Genomic DNA, 24968 nt, shown 5'->3' with positions numbered 1-24968 from the left:
AGAGACTGGGTCTTGATGAAGAAATATGTCCAAAGAGTTGTCTGAAGCCTTACTGGTGTGGGCCCTCCCAGTTGATCCTTCTCACCACAACTGCTGTGAAGTGCTGTGGTCTCTCCAACTAGTACATGCTGCTCATACTCTCTGAGTTCCGGGGTTAGTCAAGATGTAGGGTATCAGAAAGAACCTGAAAAGGTGCTTGTTTGACCTGAGGGGGGCCTGGAGAGTTGGTTGTCGAAACTACAAAAAAGAAAGGCTAGTCCTATAGCTGTGACTGAGCCAGACTCGGACGAATGTCCTAATGCTGTGGAACCATGGAGGGCTGCAGGAGAGCTTGGCATAAAGGCAGGCGAAGGGAAGACTGAACCCAGAGGGAGAAGGTGACCTCCCAGGCATCCCAGAGGATACTGAGGATTCTAATCTGAGTGCCAGAAGAAGAGAGGAGACTGCACTCAGAAGGTCAAAGCGAGGAAGAGTGTCCTGTCAGAGGTACTCTTCCCCTGAATGGGCTTCCAAATGACAGGGAGAACTAGTTCTGAAATTCTGGAATCACTGTGAAAGTTCAATTAAAACTTCGGGAACTTGATCTTCAGTTCGATCTTACTTTTGAACTTCCTGTAGTAGTGAGATTGAGTGCCTTGAGACATCTTATTCTGGATGTGGCTGAGTTTCCTTTCCTGAATGTGAATTAGTTCCCTGTGGTAGTTGATGAGCTGAAACACTTAATTCAGGAACTGATTATTAATGAACTTGAACCATTTATTATTAGACATTTACATAGACTTTGAAGGGAAGAAAGAAAAGTACTGAGGCAACTGAAGGAGCCCAAGGTTGTCCTTTAGAAGAAAACAGAGTAGGGCTAAGGAAGACTCACGAAGACGTTTTGTACATATTCTTATTATATATCATTTGAACTTTGTTTTTGCTGTTTGCAAAGGTAGAAACCAATAGAGAAGATTCTGCAGCTGCTATGTTCCACCCAAAAGTTTAGGTTCTGAGTAAGAAATGGAAGCCAATTCTAATATTAATAGGTGTAGATACGGCATAGCAGGCACACTAATAGTCGTATTGCTTACAGGGTTATATTCCTCTACATATAGTTCAGTTGAGATCAAGCCTAATGTTGCTCCTACTATACCACATTCTACTGATAGAAACCTACAGTTGTTGTGGGGTTAAGAAATTGCACACAGGAAAGGTTTTTCTTCAAACACTTATTTTAGATTGCTTTATGAATACACTGACACTATGGGCCTAATTACGATGTCGGGCAGACTTGCGTCTGCCCAACACCATCTCAGTCCTGGGAACGACTGACCTCAGGTCGTCAGTCCCGAACAGCTAATTACAATGCAACTGAACACTGTTCGGCCGCATACTCCCATTTCTCAATGGGAGCTCGTGTTACGACTGTAACACAAGCTCCCATTGAGCAATGAGAGGTGGTGTTCCTCCTTGCACCTCGTGGCAGGCACCGCAAGGTGCCTGCCATGGGGTGCAGGGATCAACAGGGCGGCCCCCCACTGGAGGTCATGCACATAAGAGGGCCCTGCACTGGGCCTCCAAACATGCTTTCCAACACGGTTTCCATGTCGGACAGGCCAGCATTGAAACCATGCCAAAATCCGTGCATTGTAATCCCAAGGGCAAAAAGGCCCGCCCTTTGGGATTGCGAGGCCAGTTCCGACTGGCTAACTGGCTCCTTGAGCGTGTCAGAAGCCAGCCTGAATAACCAGCTGGTTTACTTTCCGGCCCACAGCATAATAATGCGGCAGTCAGAAAGTAAATTGAGTGGCCGATTACAATGTGGCCCGGAAGGTCCTGACCGTCGGTCGTAGCCTTTACGGGCTGCATCGTAACCGACCACTATTACTACAAGGAATTGTTATGTGTGCACTCAGTTGCCTACGTCTGTTTCAGAGGGTAACACCTCCTTTGATATACGTAACTTATTTTCATTTTTTACGCATTTTTTTAAAGCATTGCTTTTAAGCATATTCTATAGAAAGGGTAGTTTCCAATATTATTTTTTGATTTATGATTTAGTCCTTTTAGAAGTTCCTATGTTCAAACATTTGAATAAGAATTCATATTTTAAAGCTGCAGAGATTGCAGTCAAATATTTTGTGTCTCTTAAGCCACTGGACACTGCATATGCACAGAGACATATTTTGACTTGTTCAGTGTCAGATGTGGAGATGAAATTCCTTAATCTAGTGGAAAATAAAAGAGATCACGGGCTAGATGTAGGTAGGCTTTTACCAGTCGGTAACGGCCGAATTCGGCCGGTCCCGATCGGTAATAGCCTTTTCCTAAGTAGGAGGCTTTTTTACCGATTCGGTAAATAACGAATCAGTATTTAACGATTCGGTATTTACCGAATCATCATTTACCGATTCGGTATTTACCGAATCGGTAAATGAGATGTAGGAAGCACTGTAAACAGTGCTTCTGGGCTTAAAGGATTCGTTATTTACCACCAACTATTAGTTGGTGGTAAATAACGAATTCCTATGTAAATGCAAATATGTGCATTTACACCCGTGCCATGTGACAGACATACATGCCCTTAGGGCATGTATGTGTGTCACATGTGCACACAAGCACTTATCAGGGGTGCAGCAGGGTGTCAAAGTGATACCCTGGCACTCTTGACTTTTTCCAATTTTACCGAATCGGTAATTACCGATTCGGTAGTTGACATTCATTCCTTTGGGCCTGGAGGCCCATAGGAATGAATGGCAATTACCGAATCGGTAAATGCGGATTCGGTAATTACTGAATCTTAACAATTCGGTAATTTTTACCGAATATTTACCAACATAGGATTTACCGATTCTAAAATACCAAATCGGTAAAATTCGGTATTTTAGAATCGGTAAAACCTATTGTAATGTGGGCGAGAAGCAGACCAGGACAAAGTGGGTTGTGGAGTTCTGGACTTTTTGGTTCCGTCCAGAGGTGTCAGGGATAACACCCGAAGACCCCAGAGTTCTACCTGTCTCGGTGCACAAATAAACAAAAACACAGGCTTCTCGATGGTGGCGTCAAAGGCCCAAGGTTTATTACTGCAGGGACACAGAAGTCACAGAAACTACACACGGGCAGTATCTAGGAGCCTGTTCGATTTGTACAGAAAGGGTTGCTCCTTATATACTAAAAATTGGGCTTCGGGCAAATTCTTTACATGTTAGTACATTCCCAAACCTTTGTGTCCTAAACAATAAATATTTGGCGTTGCACAGGAATCGTCGACAATATCTGATGTCAAAACATTACGAACGAGGGGTTCCCACTTTTCCATCATAATTCCATGTCAACTTTTCATTCAAGACCCGGACCGCCTCATCGTAAATTTCGTTACCTCCCCCTAATAAAGGCCCAGAAGGAAAAGAGCAGAGCCAGGTGTAGAAGATAGAAAAGCAGGATAAGAGATGTTTGTGGGTCGTAAATGGGCAAGGCTACCAGCTTCGGCCGCCTAATCATGATCAGGCCAACGAATACGAGAACCAGTATAGCAGGACTGGCCTCGGGCAGAGGAGGCAGCTTTTGTCGAGTCATGCAGCCATGGCGTGTTCTGTTCTAAGGTGCACGTGTCACTAGCAAGGTGAATCTCCGGCTAACGCTTACGTGTCCTTAGGTAAAAGGGGTCACTGCGTGTCCATTGTCTACGTGAGGGCAAGAAACACAAAATGGCTTCCGTGATCTAAGATGGATGCCATGGGTAGATCAGAAATGTGTTCATAACAGGAGTGCTCTTGTTCGTAGCATAGCGAAAACACCAGGATATGTTAAATGGATCATTTGCGGTCCACTGATACCAAAATTATGTATTTACGACAATGTTGAAAACACGGGTTCAAATCGTCACGGAACCTCAGACCCTCCTTTTGCCCTAACGTAGGCAATCACCCGATGTCCGAGTCTATCTCTATGCTCATCAGGTCAGTGACATGTTGCTGCATCATCATTCTTTCTCGCGCCTTTTCTCCAAACGCAGGTGGTTTTCTGAAACATGTTGCAGCACAGAGACTACACAAAGCGGGACCACACTGGATAATCAGGCAGCATGAGAATAGAAATACTAGGATGACACCAATGACCATCAGAACCTTCCATCCCCACGCTGATATTAGAGTCCAAAACCACTCCATGAAGGACCAGTTTCCCTTGTCTACGTGTATAGAGTCGGAAATCTTATGTAGCTTAGAGATTGCCTCATAGACAGTTGGAGCATTATTGGGAATAAAAACACAGCAGCTCGATTGGATCATTCTGCATACCCCACCTCGATCTGCAAGTATCACGTCTAGAACCATACGGTTCTGCAACATCATGAGACGATCCGCCTGAAGCTCAGCTGTCAAGTTGCTAAGGGCACCAGCAGTTTCGGTAATAGTGGATTCAACTACCCGTGTTAGCTGACGTATATTTCTACTATTGGCCATAGGCCCCCAGAACGGAAGGAAACCTTTGAAGAAGTCTCCAGCTTCCTGACCAGCGGTATCTTCCTTGCTGAAGACACCTCTTGCTACTCTGGTCTTGTGATAGTCTGGAGAAGCAGTGTACGTTGGAGGCAACAATCGAGCAACATAACATGAACCTGAAAAGTCAGCAGGCAACCATGTATACGCTCTGTCTTGACAGATGAAGTAGGTACCCCTAGCAGTAAGAAAGGCAGGGGAAGAGTTGGACGGAAACACGTAAGTCTCAACGCACTCACTCCTCCTTAGCTGAGCTCTCGGATTTCTCCCATTTCCTTGCAAACAGACCTGACCTCGGTGAGGTACGACCCAGACTGGAGTTGAGCTTTTACGCTTGCTTTCTCCCAAACTAAGGCGATACTCTGTAGAGTTCCAACTCAAATACACCCGTAATTCATCTCTAGGGTAAAATGGAGTATTATTGACGTCTCTAATCATGTCAATAATTCCCTGGACTAAAGCTTTGTTGGCAGAGTTGTATTTAGTGGAACGTGGTGGACGCGGAGGATAGGTCTCAAGGGCATAGGCAAAAATGGTCTGAAAGGCCTGAAATGATCCATTATAGCTAAAAGGCAAAACCAGATAGGGAATGCCTTTATCCATAGTGTGGGGTATCAAGCCACACACCCAGCAGTCTGTAGTGTTAACTACCAGTTGGTGTTGGTGTAGGAGCTGTACAAAAGTGTTGTTAATGAATTCTGAGCGTCGAGCTTGCTCATGTTCAGGAAACGAGTGAAAAGAATGCATAGAAGAAACAGTAGAAGTAGCAAGATCAAGGGGAGGTACTGTAGTTACTGGCATGAGAATTAAATGTACACCAAAAACGATTCCACCCACCAACGTTATCAAAACAATCAAAAACGTAATGGCACATTGCATTAGAAAGCATTTGCTGTGAAGAATTCTGTACAGTCTATTTCTGCGAACATAAATTACATTTTCTCGTTGCAGCTCAGGAAGCTCCATCTTCTACAATCCGCTCGCGACCACTGATGATGTGTACGTAGATGAAAATGCCTCTATCAGCCCTGGGAGTTCCCAGAACTAACAGAAAGATCGACCTAGTGTCTGACCCCCGCAGATTCAACTAGGCACACAGCCACGACCCTACGGCTACCCAGACGGCAAGGCAATTTTAAAACAATAAAACAATAGCAAACTTCCTGGCTGGAGGCAAAGTGTCAAAATTTCAAATGTGTAAAATAGGCAGTTTCCTGCTTTATTTGTCCATATTGCGAGATCGTAAATTGTATCTCAGTTTAGCAGGAGCTGTTTGATCTGGAAACAGTGTACTTTCAGCAGGGGTTGCAATGTTCAAGTTCGCAGATGGCAACATTTCTTCTGATGCAGAGGACAAATGTTCAGGGTTCAAAGGGACAGTTTCAGGAGGAGAGCCAGAGTTCGATGTGTCAGTTATTAGTTCGGCATCGCTGAAAGGGATAAACCTGGGTGTTCGTTCAAACTCAGAGGCACCGATTCCCTTCTTCACCCAGTTATCGTAAGGAAGTGGCAGGGGCACACGTTTGACGTGTGTCGTGTGTATCCAATTTTTCCTTCCGGCCACACGAATAGCAGTTCTCGTCGCCAGCAGCACCTGGAAGGGGCCGACGAATCTGGGCTGAAGATTTTTCGTTCTTGCAAAATTCCTGATGACGACTTGATCTCCAGGTTTCAGCTGATGACCTGGACTCTCCGGTGGCTTTGGCAATGCATCGAAAACCTGTTGGTGAATAAGACTCAATTTAGCAGTCAAGTCGAAAAGGTAATCAATTAACATTGGATATTCCAGCTGTCTGAACTCTTTTGGCCTAGGCACCCCCCAAATATTGGCAGGACGACCGAATACAATCTCATAAGGGCTAAGCCCTACTCGAGAATGTACAGTCGCTCTCGTAGATAACAAAGCCAAGGGTAGTGCATCTGGCCAGGACAAACCCGTGGATGCCTGTATTTTAGCAAGTTTCAGCTTGAGGGTGCCATTGTAACCTTCAACTAAACCAGCAGACTGGGGATGGTTCGCACTGTGAAATTTCTTGATTCCTAAACCGGCACACACACTCTGCATAACTTTCCCTACGAACTCACTTCCGTTATCTGACCATACAATCCGCGGCATGCCATACCTAGGGAAGTATTCTTTGAGAAGAATTTTGGCAGTGGACAGGGCAGTGTTGTCCTTCAGTGGATATGCTTCGATCCATCTGGAGAAAGCACAAACTACCACTAGGACGTATTTTAGGTTGTTGCAACGATCCATGTGAATGAAGTCTAACTGAATCACTTCAAAGGGGCAGGAAGGAGGAGCGAAGTGACCAGCAGGTGTGGGGACTCCCTTGCCAGGATTATGCATCAGGCATACCATACAATTTTTCACCACTCTCTCTGCACACTTACTAATCCCATCATTCTTCCAGACTGGAGCCAACATCTTACAAATCCCTTTAGAACTGATGTGCGCTGCTCCATGCGCCATCGTTACCACTGCAAGCACGTACGCATCAGGCAACATCCAACGCTGTTGTTCCGACAAATCAATCCAACACCCACTCGAGTCCAATTTACCCGTACTCTCTTTCCATGCAAGCTTTTCTTCCTCAGTCGCCTCTTTCTGGATTTCATTCACACTTTCCACTGTGTCTTCACACATTCCAGACTCCGAAATCCATCTTGCAGACGTAGCAACATACATTCTACTCATCATATTCCTAGCTGTCTGTTTAGCGGTCTCATCAGCAAAAGCATTCCCACGACCAACATCATCCGTGATTGCTTTATGAGCACTGCATTTCACAATCGCAACTTCAGTCGGCAAGGTTAGAGATTCCAACAAGTCGTTAACTAGCTGACCATGTTGAATCTTAGTCCCATGGGACGTAATGAAACCTCTCTCTTTCCACAAACGGCCAAAACTATGAAGGGGAAGGTCTTGACCCCTTCGGTCAGTGGTCACCACCTTTAGGTGTGGCTAAAATTCGCACATCACCAACACAGCACTTCACTGAGTAAGAAAAGGAATATAAATGTAAGATACCAGACGTTCCAGTTGGAGTGGCACTTTATTTTTCAATTAACAAACAAAGAGCTAAATGCATATCAATTCAAGCAACAATGTAATTTTCTAAATATGACCCAGACTTCGCTCAGTCTGGTAAGAATGCTGGATGACTAATGCTCAAAATATCTCAAAGAAATACTGGAGTGAAATGTATTTAAAAAAAACATAAACACAGATGATCAAAGATGCTACACTACTGAGTACAAGAATATAGAGCCCAACTATCTATGGGCCAACCATCTGAGACAGGTCCATTGTCATAGATTGCACATTTCTATCAGAGCCCTGAATTATGAGGGCAGGGCAAAGAAGGTGCAAGTAGATTTAGCTAAGACACAACATTTTGCTACTGATTCAGTGTCTGGAAATGGCTGAGAGTGAGGCCAGTTACCTATGTTAAAAGGAGCCTACCATACAGGAATATATCCATGAAGAGAGATAGTTGAAGGGTCAGAGATCTAGAGAGAGAGAGAGATGGGCTATCTGCCCCGGGAGATCCACAACCTGAGTGAGGCGTCGACGTCCCAAGTCAGATAGTCTTCGGCTAGCCGAGAGATCCTTCCACGCTCATGCAGCTGGGCACCCGCAGGAAAGGTCTGCTTTCAGATTTGACAGTTGGGCCTGTTATACCCAAATTTGAGGAACTAGGGTTCTATGATGACGCTGGCCCCTGGCCTTTTGGTGCAGGTGGTTTAACCACAAGTGTTTTGGACACCGGAAGGAAATGTTTTCAGTACATTATGTTCCGTACAGAACGTCTTGTACTTTTGAAAGAGAACATTTTGTACCTTTGAAAGAGTACATCTTGTACCTTTGAAAGAGAACATCTTGTACCTTTGAAAGAGAACATCTTGTACCTTTGAAAGAGAACATCTTGTACCTTTGAAAGAGAATATTTCCGGAACCTCTTTCTAAACACAATGGTTACATGTTGTACATTACTAAAAAAGGACATTTTTCTGTCACGCACATTTCTACATATTTGAAAGTGTGAATTTCCATGATAGATGCTGTTTATTGCTAGAAATTGCTGCTTATACTTGTGCAAGCTATGTTTCAAAATATAACGTTAGCAGAGGTTTCAGGAAGCTGTACCACGTGTACCAGGGTAAGTGTGTGTGTGTGTGAGGGTGTTGGTCTGGGAGCTGACAGTGAAGCTAAACACTCTTTTGAAGGCCTATTTTCATCTTGTTTATTTTGGTGCACAGAAACGTGTGATTGTAAGCCTGCATGCATAGTGGGCCCTGGGGCCTTTATTTACTAATGAGGAAAGCTAGTTATTTTGGCATGTTTTCAGATTTTTATCATGCAGGGCCCACATCAGACCTTCATGTTACCAAGGCTGTCAGAACTCTCCTTTCTGGTGATGTTAGATGGTAGAACGGGACCCTCCATCATCTGCCCCCTCTTGTTCATTTATGAACACACTCTTAAGTGAGTATTTTGTTGAATTTTCTGCTAATGGTGGAATCCATGGCATGTCATTGACATAGCACTTAAAACTAGTTGGACGTGCAACATTTTCGTCTGACCTTAGTAGTTGGATATACTGTTGACCTGATTTGTTGAGCAGGCGCTCATACTGAGTATCTGCAGTGTCGTTGCTCAGTGTGTCTCTACCTGGGGGAAGAGGTGGGGCTGATGGTACTCCAGAGTGTGTGTCAGGTGGTGCTGGATGTGTACTACATTGTCCCAGCTCGATCATTTGTACCTGTTCTCCATTCCCGTCCCCAGGAGCCCGATCTATGTCTTCATATTTTGGTGTCTGGTAAATCCCTGTCCTAGCATAATTCATCCCTACCGCTTTTGTGCTCAATCTCTTGATACAGTGACTCCCCAGCTGAAAGGTGCAACACAGAAAGACCATAATCCCGACTATGGGTATCATCAGCTTTAGAATAGCAGTTAGCCAGGAGGGCATCCAGTCAAAGTCGAACCAGTTCGTTGGGATAATGTCTGCAGGGGCACCTCCTTCCTCGATCATTTCTTTTCCCAAGTTAGTCAACTCCTCAATGGCCCTTGATATGGATCCGTTGTCCTCGTCGTTTCCAGGTATGAAAGTGCAGCAGGATTTCCCTATTTGATGACACAGACCACCATCTTTGGCCGTTAGCATGTCAAGGAAGTAGCGATGTTCCAGAACCATTAGTCGTAATGGGCGCAGTTCTTCCCTTATTGCATTTAGGCCATCCCTGGTGCTGTTTATTGCTTTCATGACCTCATAGCGAGTTACTTCCAGCCAACGGGCAGTAGCTTGAGTTTGAAACATTGGGAATGCCCCTCCGAAGAAAAGCTGGGCCTCGCTGAAGAGGCGGAACTCTTCTGGGACCTTACCACGGGCTTCTCCTGCAAAGTACTCTGCTGCTCGCCGGTGTCGATGGAGGAATGTCAGGTCACCCGTCATTGGATGTGACAGGATGTGGGAAGCATTTGATGCTGGTACGACCAGATGAATTTCATGCAAAGTTACCAAGGTACACAGTCCGAGCCACTGAGGAGGTAGTTGGGGATAGAGGTGCTCTCCGCAAGCCCAGTAATAATCCATTAGAGTAGTGGTGCCGAACTGCATATCGAAGCTGAAAATCGTGGAATTACAATCTGTGTTGCGCCCAACAGCCACCGAGCCATTTCCTATGAAACAAAGAGAAGGGTTTTTTAGTTTGAATCCTTTTTTATGTTCTGGCATTCCTTCCCCACTCCACGTGTACCTCCCGCTCTCCTCAGCCCATATTTGACCACACTTTTCCCCTTCGTTCCCGTCCGCCCAAGGGGGTCCCAAGGCTGCCGCCTTACACCAAAACCCTCCGGGGCTCTGCCACTTGTTGTTAAGGTAGACCTGCGCTAGGAGGCGTAGCATTGTCCTATCCTTGCATGTGCAATGGCGTTGGCCTGGGGGGTGGGGGTGTCTGTATGATAGATCACATCCTGTCCGGGGTGTGTTGTTTGTTATGTACCCCCGTTTCCTAATGCCCTGTTCCTGCCAATCCATGTCCTGTACCCCTGTCCTTCGCATTTCTTTGAATTCCTCCCCGAGTTCAGCTAGGTCGGTGACAACCTTGTGCACAGTGTAAATGTAATCCCATGTAGTGGTGTTTACAAAGACTACTTCCTTTCGGGCTGAAAGGACCCGAATCTGCCCTTTTATCCGGCAGAGGTACAAGTGAAGAAGGCATGTGGCTATGTGTGGTGGAACTTCCTTGGGAAAAATCAGTCTGTCAGCCCCTACTGCATGGGGAATGTAGGAACATACGTAGCAAGACTCATTTGTTACTATTTTCCCAACTGCTGTCATGTCCCTGTACCAGGAGTTGTCTACCATAGAGGAGTGGACTGAATGGTCCCTTACTATTTGGGGTAGGCTGAGCATGGGCCCTAGGCCTTCTTGTATTTGCACGAGATGTTGGAATGTTTTTAGCGACATTCCTTTGGGCTTGTGTCTTGTGTCTATATGGGTGCCGGGGACAAACGGGGAGGGGATACGGGGTTTCGACTTTGTCATGTATGGGGGTATGGCGAAGGCAAATCTACGTGGTCTATGGTGGCGGGGAGGGTGTCGACGGTACACTCGTTCTGTGGCGTTGGTAGCTGTATTCCAGGGGCTAGTCCTTTCCTCTGGGGTACTGGGTGAGAGCTCAAGGTGCACACTAATGGACGTGTTGCTAGCAGTGCTGTTTTCTGGGAGTTCAGGACCTAGTGTGCTGTGTGGTGCTTTTTGCTGTTTGAGTGTGACCGCTGGTACAGTGGATGGAACAATAGGCAGTGAGGCAACTTGGCTGTTTCTATCACTATAACTTTTTACAGCAAGAAAAAAGATATACCAGTTGAATGTTGCTAGTGCCACTCCAACAATAATACAAAACATAAGAACAGTGAGTATACATAACTTTGCTTCATAGGCGCTATGTTCGTGGACGTCTTCTTCTTCTTCTTCTTCTTCAATGATGGATGGAACGGTGGATGGGAAGTCGTCGTCCTCATTCAGGGGGATCATGGCCATGTTGCTTCCCTCTTTTAGTCCATTGGCTGTTGCTGCGCAGGTGCAGGATCGAAGCGGACGTCTCTCCTGTGGATCCATGCTTTCCTTTCGGCTATCCGGATGGCAGTTGGAGAAGAGTCAATCACTTCAAAGGGTCCGTCAAACTTAGGATCTTTCCAACGCCTGACGTGCCTCCGGATGAAGACGAGAGTTCCAGGACGGATAGGTGGGAGCTCAGGATCGATGGGGCCCTTCTCCTTCCTTTTGGATACCTGGACAGAGAGGAACTGCGCAGCGCGGGTTAGTGTGCACAGGAAGTCATAAAGCTCAGCCTTAACAATCTCAGAGGATGACTCGCTATCAGTTTTGGGCCTGCTGGGAGGGACTGCTACATTTATGGATCGTCCAGTGACAAGTTGGTGGGGGGTGAGGTGGTGATCCGAGCTCGGGGAATTTCTTAATGAGAAGAGGGCCAGTGGGAGACAGTAGAGCCATTTTTTGCCAATGGTGGCGCTAATTTTGCTTATTTTTGTTTTGAGTAAACCGTTGAGGCGCTCACAGATGCCATTGCTTTGGGGGTGGTAAGCGGATGTCAGCTTGTGTCTGATGCCTAGCATTGTGGTGAGAGAGGAGAAGATGGCGTTTGAAAAATGGCTTCCGTTGTCAGTCCTGATGGCGGAAGGAATTCCAAAGCGGGAGATGACGTCACGGAGCAGGAATGTGGCTGCTGCTTTGGCATCGCAGTGGACGCATGGTCCAGCTTCGATCCACCGTGAGAAGGGGCATACTACCACAATGAGATATCGGTAATTTTGGCACCGATCAATCATGTCGACATAGTCAAGGTGGAGTTCTTTGAATGGGCCAGAAGGTTTAGGAATAGTGGAGGCAACAGTTTTGAGAGTTGGGTTTGGGGAATACTGTTGGCAAATGATGCATTTGTTAACAAATAGCTGTATTAGTTCATAAGCATTGGGAATGAACCAGTCTGCTTGTAATGTGGTGGACATGTTATCTCGGGAGACATGTGCGGGAAGGTGAAGTTGATCTAACGCTACCTGCAGTAAGGCTTGTGGCATGACAGGTTTTCCGGACATGGTCTGTCTGTAAATAAAATCAGCAGGGTCCTGCTGTACTCCCCTCTTTTTCCATAACTCTTTCTCTTGTGGTGGTGCACTTTCTTGTATCTCTCTGAGATGCAATTGGGCAATGAAATCGTATGGTTGTGTGTCATCGAGTGGGCAGAAAGCATTTGGATCAAGAGGGGTGGTGTTTGTGTCGTTGTTGTTGTCTGTGTGTGGTGTTAAGGGTACACTGTCTTCATTTGTCTTTGTCAGTTCTGTTGGTGTTACAGCTTGGGCAAGTAAAATTGGGGTGTTGTGTGGGTCATGCTCAGTGAAAGGTAGGGGGGGTCTGGCTGCAGCTTTGGCTGCCCAGTCTGCCAGAGCGTTGCCTCTGGACACAAAGTCTTGTCCATTCGTGTGAGCAGCACATTTGACAACGGCTACCTCTGTTGGAAGTGTCAGGGCTTCTATTAGTTCTTCCAACAATTGTTTGTGACATACCGGTGTTCCATCTGATTTGAGGAATCCGCGCCTTTTCCAGCGCAAGATGCTTGAGTGTGTCGTTGTTGTGACATATGCAGAGTCTGAATATACAGTGATGCGGTCACCAGCCCCGTTGTTTAAAGCGGCAATTAGTGCCACTAGTTCAGCGGCTTGGGCGGAGTAGTGCGATGGCAATGTAATTTGTTGTACAATGTCTAGGGAGTCAGAGGACTCATGCTGCTGAGCCCTAACCACTGCGGCTCCTGTGTATCTGATCCCTGTTTCTTGGTCTATTGTGGAGGACCCATCTACAAAATATACAGTGCTGTTTGGCAGGGGGTCCTCTTTTGCTGCTCCTGACTCATCGGGACAATATGTGGCACAGTCATGGGTGTCATCATCAGATGCGGCAATGGGATGGGCAAAGAATGTGGCTGGGTTGACTGTGTGACATTTAACAACCTTCAGGGTGGGTAACGACAGTATGACTTCATAACCTGACACTCTTTGTGTTGTCAATGTTGTTTTAGCTTTCTGAATTATGGCAAAGACAGCGTGCTCAGTGTATAGTGTCAAAGGGGATCCCATGACAATGGGTGTGCTTTTATCCACTGCGAAGGCTGCCGCAGCAAGAGCTTGCTCGCAGGGGTAATGACCTTTCATGACTGAATCTAGCATTCCGCTGAAGTAAGCAAGGGGCTTGTGGCCCATTGGGTATTTCTGAGTGAGGACGGCAGTCATGACCTGGCCATTGCAGTGGGTAAAGAGGTAGAATTCCTTTGTGTAGTCAGGTGTGCCTAACACTGGTGCGTTTGTTATTTCATCTTTGAGCTGTTTAAAGGATGCTGTCATTTCAGGTGTCCAGTCTATTTTGTTGCGTCTGTCTTTGGCTGCTTTAACTGCTTTCAACAAAGGGGCAGTTATTGTGGAAAAATCAAAGACCCACTGGCGGACATAGTTCACTAATCCTAGGAACTTTTGCATGTCTTTGACAGTTTGGGGCTCTGATGTCCCTTTGATGGCTTTAACTCTGTCTGGCGTGACCCGTCTCCCTGATGCTGATATTAACTGACCGAGGTATTGTACTTCTGTTTGGCAGTACTGAAGTTTGTTTTTGTCCACCTTGTAGCCTCTGTGAGCTAGTGTGGTGAGCAGAGAGACTGTATCAGTTCTGCACTGGGATTCTGTAGTGCTGCAGAGCAAAATGTCATCGACATACTGCAGTAAGGTACTGTGACATTGGAAGTTCGATAAGTCCTCTTTGACGACTCTGTTGAATACGCTCGGGGACTCACAGTACCCCTGAGGCAAACGCCGGTAAGTCATTTGCACCCCGCCGAATACGAAAGCCAATAGGTACTGACTGTCTGGGTGAAGGGGGACGCTGAAAAACGCATTTTTCAGGTCAATCACCGAAAAGTATTGTGCATTCGGGGGAACATTGGTGAGGATGACGGAAGGGTCTGGGACAATGGGAAATTCTGGTACCACTATGTTGTTAATTGAGCGCAAATCATGAACTAGACGCCACTGATTGGTCTTGCCCTTGCGCACAGGAAAAAGGCAGGTGTTAACTGGAGATACACATGGGTATATGACTCCTTGATCTAGCAGGGCTTGTATTGTTGGGGCAATGCCTTCCTCTGCTTCCTTGGAAAGTGGGTACTGTTTTATTCTGGGTAGGATCGCGCCTTGTTTCAGTGTTATCTTAAAGGGAGTAGCAGAGCGGATGAGGCCCACATCATTGGGACCAGTGGTCCACAGGTGTGGCGGGACTTGAGCTAAGTCAGCTTCACGCACTGAGTCATATTCCTGCGGGGCAGTGGGCGTTCTTTTTTCTACCGTCACCGATAGAGGTACCTCATCCATATAGACAATCTCTGTTATTGGATGGTTGTCAGGATCACCAAAGAGCTGTTCATCTGAGATGTCCCTCACTTGGTGTCCGGGGTGTATGAAAATTACACACGCCCAGGAGCGCATATTGTCGTCTCCTGCTATGAATGCCCCGTATGTAGGTGTAATGTGAAGAGCATGTATGCCTAGGATCATGCTTTTGTCCCATATGTGAAAGTGCTGGGACTCCGGACGAAAGAGAAATTCCTTCGGGAGCTGGACAGTGCGCTGGTGCAGTTCAGGTGTGTTGGCTACAATGATGTGTACCGCGGTGGAGAACGATTGTTCATCCACAGGGCGAGCCCTCATTTGATCTGTCAGGGAAGATTGAGCTGTGAGTGCCATCATTCTAGCTAAGGGTGTGCCAGGTATAGAGCAAACCATTGTTCCGTTCTCATGGAAGTGAATAGTCATGTTCAGTTTAGCCATTAGGTCTCTCCCTAAAAGGTTGACTGGAGAGTGTGGTGAATAAAGCAGTTGTTGCTCCAGCACCCGGTCTCCTATTTGCAGGGGTACTGGCTTTGTGAAGGGGACCCTTGCTATTGCCCCAGAGAATCCCTGTGTGTCCGCTACTTGATCAGAAATAGGCAGGTGTCCGCCTGTAATGCAGGAGTACGTGGCGCCTGTGTCAATGAGGAAGCTATATGTTTTGTTATTTATCGTGACCAGGACGGTGGGGTCATCTTCACCGCTCATGATGCATGATAAAACTGGGCACACAAGAGTTGTCTGTGGGCTGTCCTAGCGTGAGTATTGCTGGATGGTGCCTTGTGCAAATGGGTTATTGGAAGTGATTACCACACCACCTGGTGGTGGGGCAGCTTGGGCTTGGGGCATCGCTTGGTACGAGGATGACTGTTGCTGCAGTTGCACGGGAACTTGCATCATTGTGGATGGCTGTTGAGCTTGGGTCATTACAGGTGTTTGGAGCTGTGCTAGTTGCATATTCTGCTGCGGTGCTTGTTGGGCATAAGCATACACCATCTGGGGTGCCTGTGCGTACATTTGTTGTTGTGGTTGTAACTGCAGGGGTGCTTGTTGGGCGAGACCCATAACTTGCTGGGCTTGGTCTCGAATCCTAGAGCGACACTCTCTTTGCAGGTGTCCCGCCTTGTGACAATAGAAGCATGTACGTTGGCCTGACTGTGGTTGGGCCCTTTGCTGTCCATTGCCCCTTCCCTGCATCCCGGTATTTCTGTTGTTGTTGTAATACTGATGTTGGTCATTACTGTAGGCCGGTTGTGGTGCCAGATACTGCACCGGGGGCTGTTGTTGGATGTACTGCACTGTGGGCTGCTGCTGGGCTTGCACATACTGTACTGTCTGTTGTGGTGGAGTCTGCACATACTGTATGGCTGGCTGTGGTGAAGTCTGTACATACTGTATGGCTGGTTGTATTTGTGGCGGCTGCGGCTGTGCTTGCGCATACTGCACGGCAGGCTGCTGCACTTGCTGTGGAGGGGGCTGGGGATTGTTGGCGAGGACATTTCGAGCGTCCTGTGGAAAGGTGGTGACAGCTGTCATTTGGCTGACTGGTGCCGCCAGCATGAGATTGTCCACTGTATCCTTTTTCTTATTAAGCTTCTGCTGTACTAGCTTTGCGGCTGCGTTTTCAATGGCTAATTGTCTACTTTTTTCCTGTTCTATTTTCTTTTTGCAGAAATGTATGATGTGGTCCTGTATTTCAGGCCATGGTTTTGCTTCCATGGCTACTACCCCATCTAATTTCTCCTGCACGTCGTCTGGCAATCCCCTCTTAACCATGTGGTAAAAGAGCCTGCTATTTCCTCCAGTTGTATTCCAGGAGTCACCTAGCTCTTGATGCCATTTTTCTTTCATTCTAGAAATGAAATTAATAGGGTCCTCATTTGTTTGCATAGTCAGAGACATGAGAGACCCAATGTCGGGAACATCAGGGTATTTTAATTTCAACTTAGTCCAGACTGCCGCCCTTATTTTATCAAATGGTTCCCCATCATATTTTGTCTCGTTCATTGTTATTAATCCTCTACTGATACTTGTGAAAATTTCTTCTGCTTCCCCTCCCATGACGGATATAAGCAAACTTTTCATGTCTCCAATCCCTGGTTTGGTGCCGGTGGTGTTCTTCTCTAGGGCCACTATCCATTTGCTGGCACCCTCTGTGAGGGGTGGAAGGTTCTTTTTAATGGCTTCCTTTTCTGCATAAGACCAGCAGTTATATATGGCGGGGGCCCCTGGTGTTTTGTATATTAGCGGCATCTGGCGGCTAATCCCTACACCTGGATATCTTGGTCTTGTGGTGTCGTATCTTATGGCATATTTCTGCCAAATTTCGAGACTGGCTCGCATATAGTCGTAATCCCAGTCTTCATCCCCTACACCCTCCAGGATACATTCTACAGCTGTGGCCATATGCTGTGGTTCGAAAGACCCTTCCCTTGGCCAGGGGATCATCTGTGGGGCTAGGGACTCTGTCCATCCGGCCAGATTGTCTGTGAAGGGGATGACAGCGAAGTCTGAATTCTCGCCTATCTCCACTATTTGGTTGGGAGTAAGGTCCTTGTCCCGCAGGGCACAAGGCCTGCTGAGGAACATGCCATTGCCTGTTCTAGCTCGAGTGTTTCGCATGGAGGCGGTGCCGGTGACTTGGTATTTGATGGGAGCGTCATTGCCAGGGGCATCGTATGCGATGTCCTCTGGGCGTCCGTGTGTTCCCAACACAGTTAGTCTTTCTACCTCCGTTGTCCTTTTCTTCTTTTTCCTCACTGGGTCCCTTGTGTTTGATAATTCCTGATTATCAAAGAATGGGTTTATTGGACGTTCTGTCTGATTGTCAAAGAATGGGTTTGTTGGTTGTTCTGTCAAGCTTGGGGCGCGTGACGGGCTGAGGGAGTCTCTCATGGCTGGGGCGGATAGTTGAGCAAACGGGTCTGCTATGGGCGCGAGATGCCGAGATGGTGTGTCAGGGAGTGTGAAATGGACCTGTGACGACCCAATGGGCATGGGTGTATGGTCAGGCGCAGTAGTCTGGTGGCTCTGGGAGGGGGACCCATGGTACTGTACTCCGGGTAGTCTTTCATAGTTTCCCATGTCCCGAGAGGGACCCACTTTTTGCATGGATGTGGACGGGAAAGGTAGTGTCTGTAGTTGACCGTGGCCTGGGTCCCTAGTCCCTTCAGCACCTCCAAAGGGATCGGCCTGTGATGTTTGCTGGGTGGGTGACGTGTTGGGGTGAGTGATTCTGAGAGTCTCAGATAGCCTGTCGCTGATGTGTTCTAGCTTACATGACGCGCGTCGCATTAGCCGCATTAGGTCGTCATGGTCAGGGTCGTGTGGTGCTTCACTGCTGATCATGTCTGCTCGGGTATCCCCGTTGGGACTGCACTCTAGGCTTTTATTGAGCTCTGTGGCCGGTCTCCAGTTGTCATAATGGATCAACTCAGGTGCCGGCGGGCCCTGTGTCTCCCTGTCCTTATTTTGTTGGTGAACCGAGGCGAAGGTTATCAACGGTTCGGCTGTGTTTGTGCCGCAAAAGGGCATATCTTTTTGCGAAGTGGGCCCTTGGTCCTGAGAGAGTGGAGCATTGGCCTCGCGGAGGCTATTGGGATCATGGTAGTGCGGGAGTGCATGGCGAGAGGAGTGGTGTGATGACGCGTGTGAATTGTTTGGTGAGGCGATGGACCTACAGTCCGCATTTTCGTCCTCCTCCTCACCCGGTAGGGCTGGGACGGAGGTGGGGTTCAGTTGCAGTGAAAACTGCGCACTTATTTGTCCTGGCAACCCTGGGACTGTGGCGTGCAGTGTTGGACTGCCACCGGCGGCAGGGGTTACGTGGAGGGGACTGACTGGGGCTTGCATTGTGACGGGTGTGGTGGTTGGACCTGTGACGGGGAGTAGTGGGCCACTGCTGATGCCGGGTGGCGGCGATGAGGCAGTACTACCGTCACCACTTGGTGGAGGGTGTTCGGGTGTGGAAAAGAGGTCACTTGGGAGTTGATCGTATCCGACAGTGGGTAAGGAGTTAGTTGTGCTCTGTAAATCTAGTTCTTTGTTCTTTGCTGATCCTAGGGCAGGGTACATGCCATTGGCCTGATATGGTGGGGGCGCAGAAGGTGCAGTGGGCAGGGTGGCAGGATGCTCTTGCGTGTTTTCTTTAAAAATACGCCAGAGAGCTAAGGTTTCTTTCCTTTTTTGTAATCTGGCTCCAGAATATTTGGTGTTTAGGAACGTGGTGGCGTGCTCGAGAGTATTTACGTCAAAAGAACCTTCAGAGGGCCACGGATAATCCATATTCTTTGTTAATTTGTGAAGCTCCCTACAGTGTTTGAGTATGCGTTTTTCTTGGGCACTGAAAGTTTTCAGGACATGTTGGAGTGGTGTTGCCATGACAAGATGTTTGTGGGCCGGCAAGGCAGGGACTTCAATGTGGGGTATTGGCCACGCTTCTCTAGAGATCAGGCACGAGTTCTTCTGCTACTCCTGCTAGGGCGTGGTCATAAACCTCCTTTTGCAACTCTCTATTTTGTGTGGGGGTGCAACCAGGGAACTGGAGTTGGCCACCAAAGCAGGCGTCTGCTATCTGAGACTGGAGTGGGTGTCTGGGGAAGAATCCTGACAGGATTGCTGGTCCTCCCAAATTTGCAAGATGCACAATAAAATATATATGATAGCCGTGCGGTGTTTTATACACGGTGGGGTTCTGTATCCTATTCATGAGGTTACTTAGTGCCTATATGGTTGCTGCAGACCTGTGTGAGATACCGTCTGATGTATATATGAGAAACTGAGCAACCCTGCCTGGTTGTGTTTTCGCCTAGACGTTGTGAGGGCTAGGGTCTGTGTGCTGTGAAGTTTGTGCAGGACTAGAGTCGTGAGGAGGCAGGTCTCTGATGAGTTCTTCTCCTACTTCAGTACAGACGATGTGGTAGAGTATGAATCTTAAATCTATTTCGTCAGGTCCCCTGTATTTTCCCTCTGGGGAGAAGTCAGGGAATTCAAGATTGTGACGGGCAAAGGCGTCGCGAATTTTGCTTTGCAGTGGGTTCCGTGGCCAGGAGGACTCGAATACAGTGGGAAGTTCTAGGCCTGGGGATAGTAGGCGGATCCTTATATAGATCCACTCTGGAGTTGTATGCACTGACGTGCCAAATATTCGTTTATCATAAACTGCCTGAAGAGCCTGCATGGGGTTTGTTTCCTGTGATTTGATTAGGCAAGTGATGCAGAGGTGTAGTGAGTGCTGCTGTGATCCTTTACTATGGGGGCGGTGGTGCGTGGAACTGTTTGTGTGGGAGAGCCTTTACTACAGGCTCGGCGGGGCGTGAAAATGCTGGTGCGAGAGATAGAGTGACTTGACGAGGGTAGGCGTAATCGATATTGAGTGCCCGAAATATTGAGAGAAGAACAGTGCTACTGAGGGGTGTGACGTGTACGAAACAAGAGGGGTGGCCGTCAGAAATGCCTACAACGTTGTTGTTTATCAGGAATATGGTGATATGATCAGTGGTATGATCGCACATTCCCTTATGTGAAAGTTGGAGCAGTGTGATGGACTCTGCAGGTGTGGCAGAATGCTGGGGTCAGGATTTTATGAGGGATCAGACAGAAGTGCTCTCAAAAGGGGTAATGTATCTTCGTTGGGGCCGGATGGTTGAGGAGAGTTTGGTCCTCTTCCTTCTGGCGGTGGGATGTATACTATTTCAAATGTGGTACCTGACAGTATTGATTCCAGTGAAAAATCGTTGTTAATGGTGAGAATTGAATCTCGTGAAGACTCGTCGTCAGTGATGAGAATGGGTGAGGTAGCAGGGTGATATGGGTACTCTGGGCATTCAGGGGGAAGTGAGTGGGGAACAGATAGGGTGGAAGAGCCAGAACTAGAGGTGTCCTCTGTATATAACTGCTGAGGGGCAGCGGTGTCTGGGGATGGTGGGGTAAGAGATATGTCTGGAAGTTTATCAAGAGCTTGGGTGGAGATATTAAGTTGGGTGCCTGGCGTAAGATTAGCTCCTAAAAGCGTCCATGCGTCTTTGAGTATGGTGCGGTCTTTGTCGGTAAGGGATGTGAACTCGTTGGTTGCGGAATTGTGAAGTAGGTCAGGTATGCCGTGAAGGAACTGAATGGTACACTGATGAATGTGTGGGGGGCTAGTGGACATTACGGAAATAGGCGGGTGTAAGGCATAACACGTATAGGCAAGGGATGTAGGGAGGCAAGAGAGGATGAATGACTTCTTCCCTCCTGTTGGCAATCAATTGTGAAGCAAATGATTGGCACAAAATGGGCGTGCTATGTGTGGAGAAAGGAAGGGCAATGTGGGAAAGGCAATGCGAACAATGAGGCGTGCGAGGAATGGGGTATTTATAAGGCGTGTGGTAAACTGTATCTAGGGGAGGGGCAGGGCAGAGATGAGTAAGGGAACAATGGGTCACAGGGAAGGGAATTGGTGTCACAAAGCACAGATGCTACTTACACAAAGCACATGAATGCAAGAGCACATGTGACATAGAGCAGGGCAAATGAACAAAACATAAAATTGAGAGGGTCAATATTCAACATAGTACATAATCAACAAATGACAGAACAATAAATACTGATGACATACAGAGGATGCATCCTGAAGTACACGATGTAGAAGAACAGATGAATCACCAAGATATAAAAGAACGATGTAGATATTAAATGTCAGTACGTGAAGAGCAGATCAATGACCAATATGAAATAAAAGAACGATGTAGAAATTAAATTTCACTACTTGAAAAGCAGAACAATTACCAAGAAGTGTCACTTATTTGACAATGTGATAAATGACCTGAAGATATCCATGACCCAGTGTACAATAATGTCAGCAGCAATGTAAGCACAGGCAGGGGCAAGGGTGTGATAAATGTGAAGAGGAGGGAGGGAAAACCAGAGTGGAGTGAATGAAAGAGGTAGGTATGGATAGGGAGAGAGAGAAGTGTAGCAGTGGTGGTGAGAAAAAGAATGAAGGAAGAGCACGGAAGAGGAGAAAAGATGAGCGAGAGAACGTGTGTAGATTTTAAATGGTATAGACGGGTGGGTGCTCGGGGGAGCTGTGAGGCAGAGTGGCGCTGCTGCGCCAGGGGAGGAAGTGAGTCCGCGATGAGCGGAATGAACCACAGATAGCACAGAGCAGTTCCTCTTTCTGCTGGTGTGAAAGGCAGGAAGTCCGTGGGCGTTGGCTGGGGCGCTGGCTGGGTGGCCGTAGGAGCGGCTGGGAAATGTACAATAATACAGCCAGACCGTGTAAAAATAGGTCTGGAGGAAAGTAAAGCGAAGGCAGAGCCCTCATTGAAGAGGGGTGGACAGAAGAGCGGTGGACAGTAAAGCTGAGAAGTGGAGTGAAGGGAGGGGTGGGTGGGGGAGTAGAAGGCGGTGAAGAAAAAAAAAAAGGTATGACGATGAGAAAAAAAGGAAAGAAGACAGTGTAGTATTTTAGTAAAGATTGAAGGGACGCAGGCAGTGGTAAGGGTAGGTGGCAAGGATGCCAGAGTGTGAAAGGTAGGTGGCAAGGATGCCAGAGTGTGAAAGTCAGAGTCAAACGACCCCCAGTGGAGAACCTAGAACCTCCGACCCTGGATAATTCCAGGGGACACCCAGCTCCCAAGACTCGACTTGGAAGAGGGATCAGGAACCTGCCCACAGAAAAGGGGCAGGGTGGGTCTCAAACCCGAGTCAGGACCTGTACAGTCCGGACCACACCCAGCTCACAGACTCAAACTGTCGAGTGGGATCAGAAACCTGGGGGTAGTTGACAGGAAAGAGTAACCACAGAGGCGCTCTCCTCGGCCTGGAACCGACAGAGAGAGAATTGTCTGACACCGACAAACCACAAACCACAACAGCAATTGTTAAGAACAGATATGTGCAAAAATGAGGCGCAGAACCATTGACATGAAAATCGTAAATGACAAGTTAGAAAATGTGACCACTGAGGGGCACAGAGGGTTCTTGGATCGTGACCATGTGCAATTCTGTGGGGGGAGTTAGGAGTCTAGCCCAGAACCAGGCACACGGGGCCCGCACAGCCAAATAGCCAACACCGGGACTCAAGGGGGGAAAAATAAAACGTTCCTTGACTCACCAATGTTAGGCAAGAGGCTGCGGCGGGGGCACCCAATGCGGCTCGTGGTAGACCACCGAATTCCTCCTCAGAATGGAACAGGCAGGTACGATGAAGTTGGGCGCCACGTGTGAAGGGGAAGGTCTTGACCCCTTCGGTCAGTGGTCACCACCTTTAGGTGTGGCTAAAATTCGCACATCACCAACACAGCACTTCACTGAGTAAGAAAAGGAATATAAATGTAAGATACCAGACGTTCCAGTTGGAGTGGCACTTTATTTTTCAATTAACAAACAAAGAGCTAAATGCATATCAATTCAAGCAACAATGTAATTTTCTAAATATGACCCAGACTTCGCTCAGTCTGGTAAGAATGCTGGATGACTAATGCTCAAAATATCTCAAAGAAATACTGGAGTGAAATGTATTTAAAAAAAACATAAACACAGATGATCAAAGATGCTACACTACTGAGTACAAGAATATAGAGCCCAACTATCTATGGGCCAACCATCTGAGACAGGTCCATTGTCATAGATTGCACATTTCTATCAGAGCCCTGAATTATGAGGGCAGGGCAAAGAAGGTGCAAGTAGATTTAGCTAAGACACAACATTTTGCTACTGATTCAGTGTCTGGAAATGGCTGAGAGTGAGGCCAGTTACCTATGTTAAAAGGAGCCTACCATACAGGAATATATCCATGAAGAGAGATAGTTGAAGGGTCAGAGATCTAGAGAGAGAGAGAGATGGGCTATCTGCCCCGGGAGATCCACAACCTGAGTGAGGCGTCGACGTCCCAAGTCAGATAGTCTTCGGCTAGCCGAGAGATCCTTCCACGCTCATGCAGCTGGGCACCCGCAGGAAAGGTCTGCTTTCAGATTTGACAGTTGGGCCTGTTATACCCAAATTTGAGGAACTAGGGTTCTATGATGACGCTGGCCCCTGGCCTTTTGGTGCAGGTGGTTTAACCACAAGTGTTTTGGACACCGGAAGGAAATGTTTTCAGTACATTATGTTCCGTACAGAACGTCTTGTACTTTTGAAAGAGAACATTTTGTACCTTTGAAAGAGTACATCTTGTACCTTTGAAAGAGAACATCTTGTACCTTTGAAAGAGAACATCTTGTACCTTTGAAAGAGAACATCTTGTACCTTTGAAAGAGAATATTTCCGGAACCTCTTTCTAAACACAATGGTTACATGTTGTACATTACTAAAAAAGGACATTTTTCTGTCACGCACATTTCTACATATTTGAAAGTGTGAATTTCCATGATAGATGCTGTTTATTGCTAGAAATTGCTGCTTATACTTGTGCAAGCTATGTTTCAAAATATAACGTTAGCAGAGGTTTCAGGAAGCTGTACCACGTGTACCAGGGTAAGTGTGTGTGTGTGTGAGGGTGTTGGTCTGGGAGCTGACAGTGAAGCTAAACACTCTTTTGAAGGCCTATTTTCATCTTGTTTATTTTGGTGCACAGAAACGTGTGATTGTAAGCCTGCATGCATAGTGGGCCCTGGGGCCTTTATTTACTAATGAGGAAAGCTAGTTATTTTGGCATGTTTTCAGATTTTTATCATGCAGGGCCCACATCAGACCTTCATGTTACCAAGGCTGTCAGAACTCTCCTTTCTGGTGATGTTAGATGGTAGAACGGGACCCTCCATCAGGCCACACCAAACGCGTACTGACTATCTGTGAACACATTCACTCTCTTTCCCTTAGCTAAAACACACGCTCTCGTTAGAGCGATTAATTCTGCAGCTTGGGCAGAATTCTGACTCACTCTTGCAGTCTCCACAATCGTACTCAAAGTCGTTACTGCGTAAGCAGCAGTCACATCACCATTCTCCAATTTAAAGCATGACCCATCAACATACAACGTGCCATCTGGATCTGACAACGGAGTGTCTTTTAAATCAATTCGTCCTTTAGTCTCTTCCTCG

General features: G+C 47.2%; 1 protein-coding gene and 1 long non-coding RNA gene across 2 annotated transcripts in view; one reads left to right on the top strand and one right to left on the bottom strand.

Annotated features, from left to right (window-relative positions):
- LOC147727809 (uncharacterized) overlaps positions 1–24968 on the top strand; it is a 375155-nt gene that overhangs the window by 202965 nt on the left and 147222 nt on the right. The window lies entirely within an intron of this gene.
- Positions 8869–11735, bottom strand: LOC147727810 (uncharacterized). Its single transcript, XM_086961783.1, has one exon. It carries the CDS (start codon positions 11609–11611, stop codon positions 8906–8908), a length of 2706 nt encoding a protein of 901 aa, XP_086817909.1. The 5' UTR covers positions 11612–11735; the 3' UTR covers positions 8869–8905.

The sequence above is a fragment of the Lissotriton vulgaris genome, chromosome 3_1, assembly GCF_964263255.1.
Source record: "Lissotriton vulgaris chromosome 3_1, aLisVul1.2, whole genome shotgun sequence".
Lineage (NCBI taxonomy): Eukaryota > Metazoa > Chordata > Amphibia > Caudata > Salamandridae > Lissotriton > Lissotriton vulgaris.
The sequence above is the reverse complement of the archived record's forward strand: the minus strand, read 5'-3'. Positions and strand labels throughout refer to the sequence as shown.

Bases quoted from the DNA above. Each gene is read 5' to 3' on its own strand.
- LOC147727810 (XM_086961783.1), bottom strand. From the start codon at position 11,611: ATGGATCCACAGGAGAGACGTCCGCTTCGATCCTGCACCTGCGCAGCA.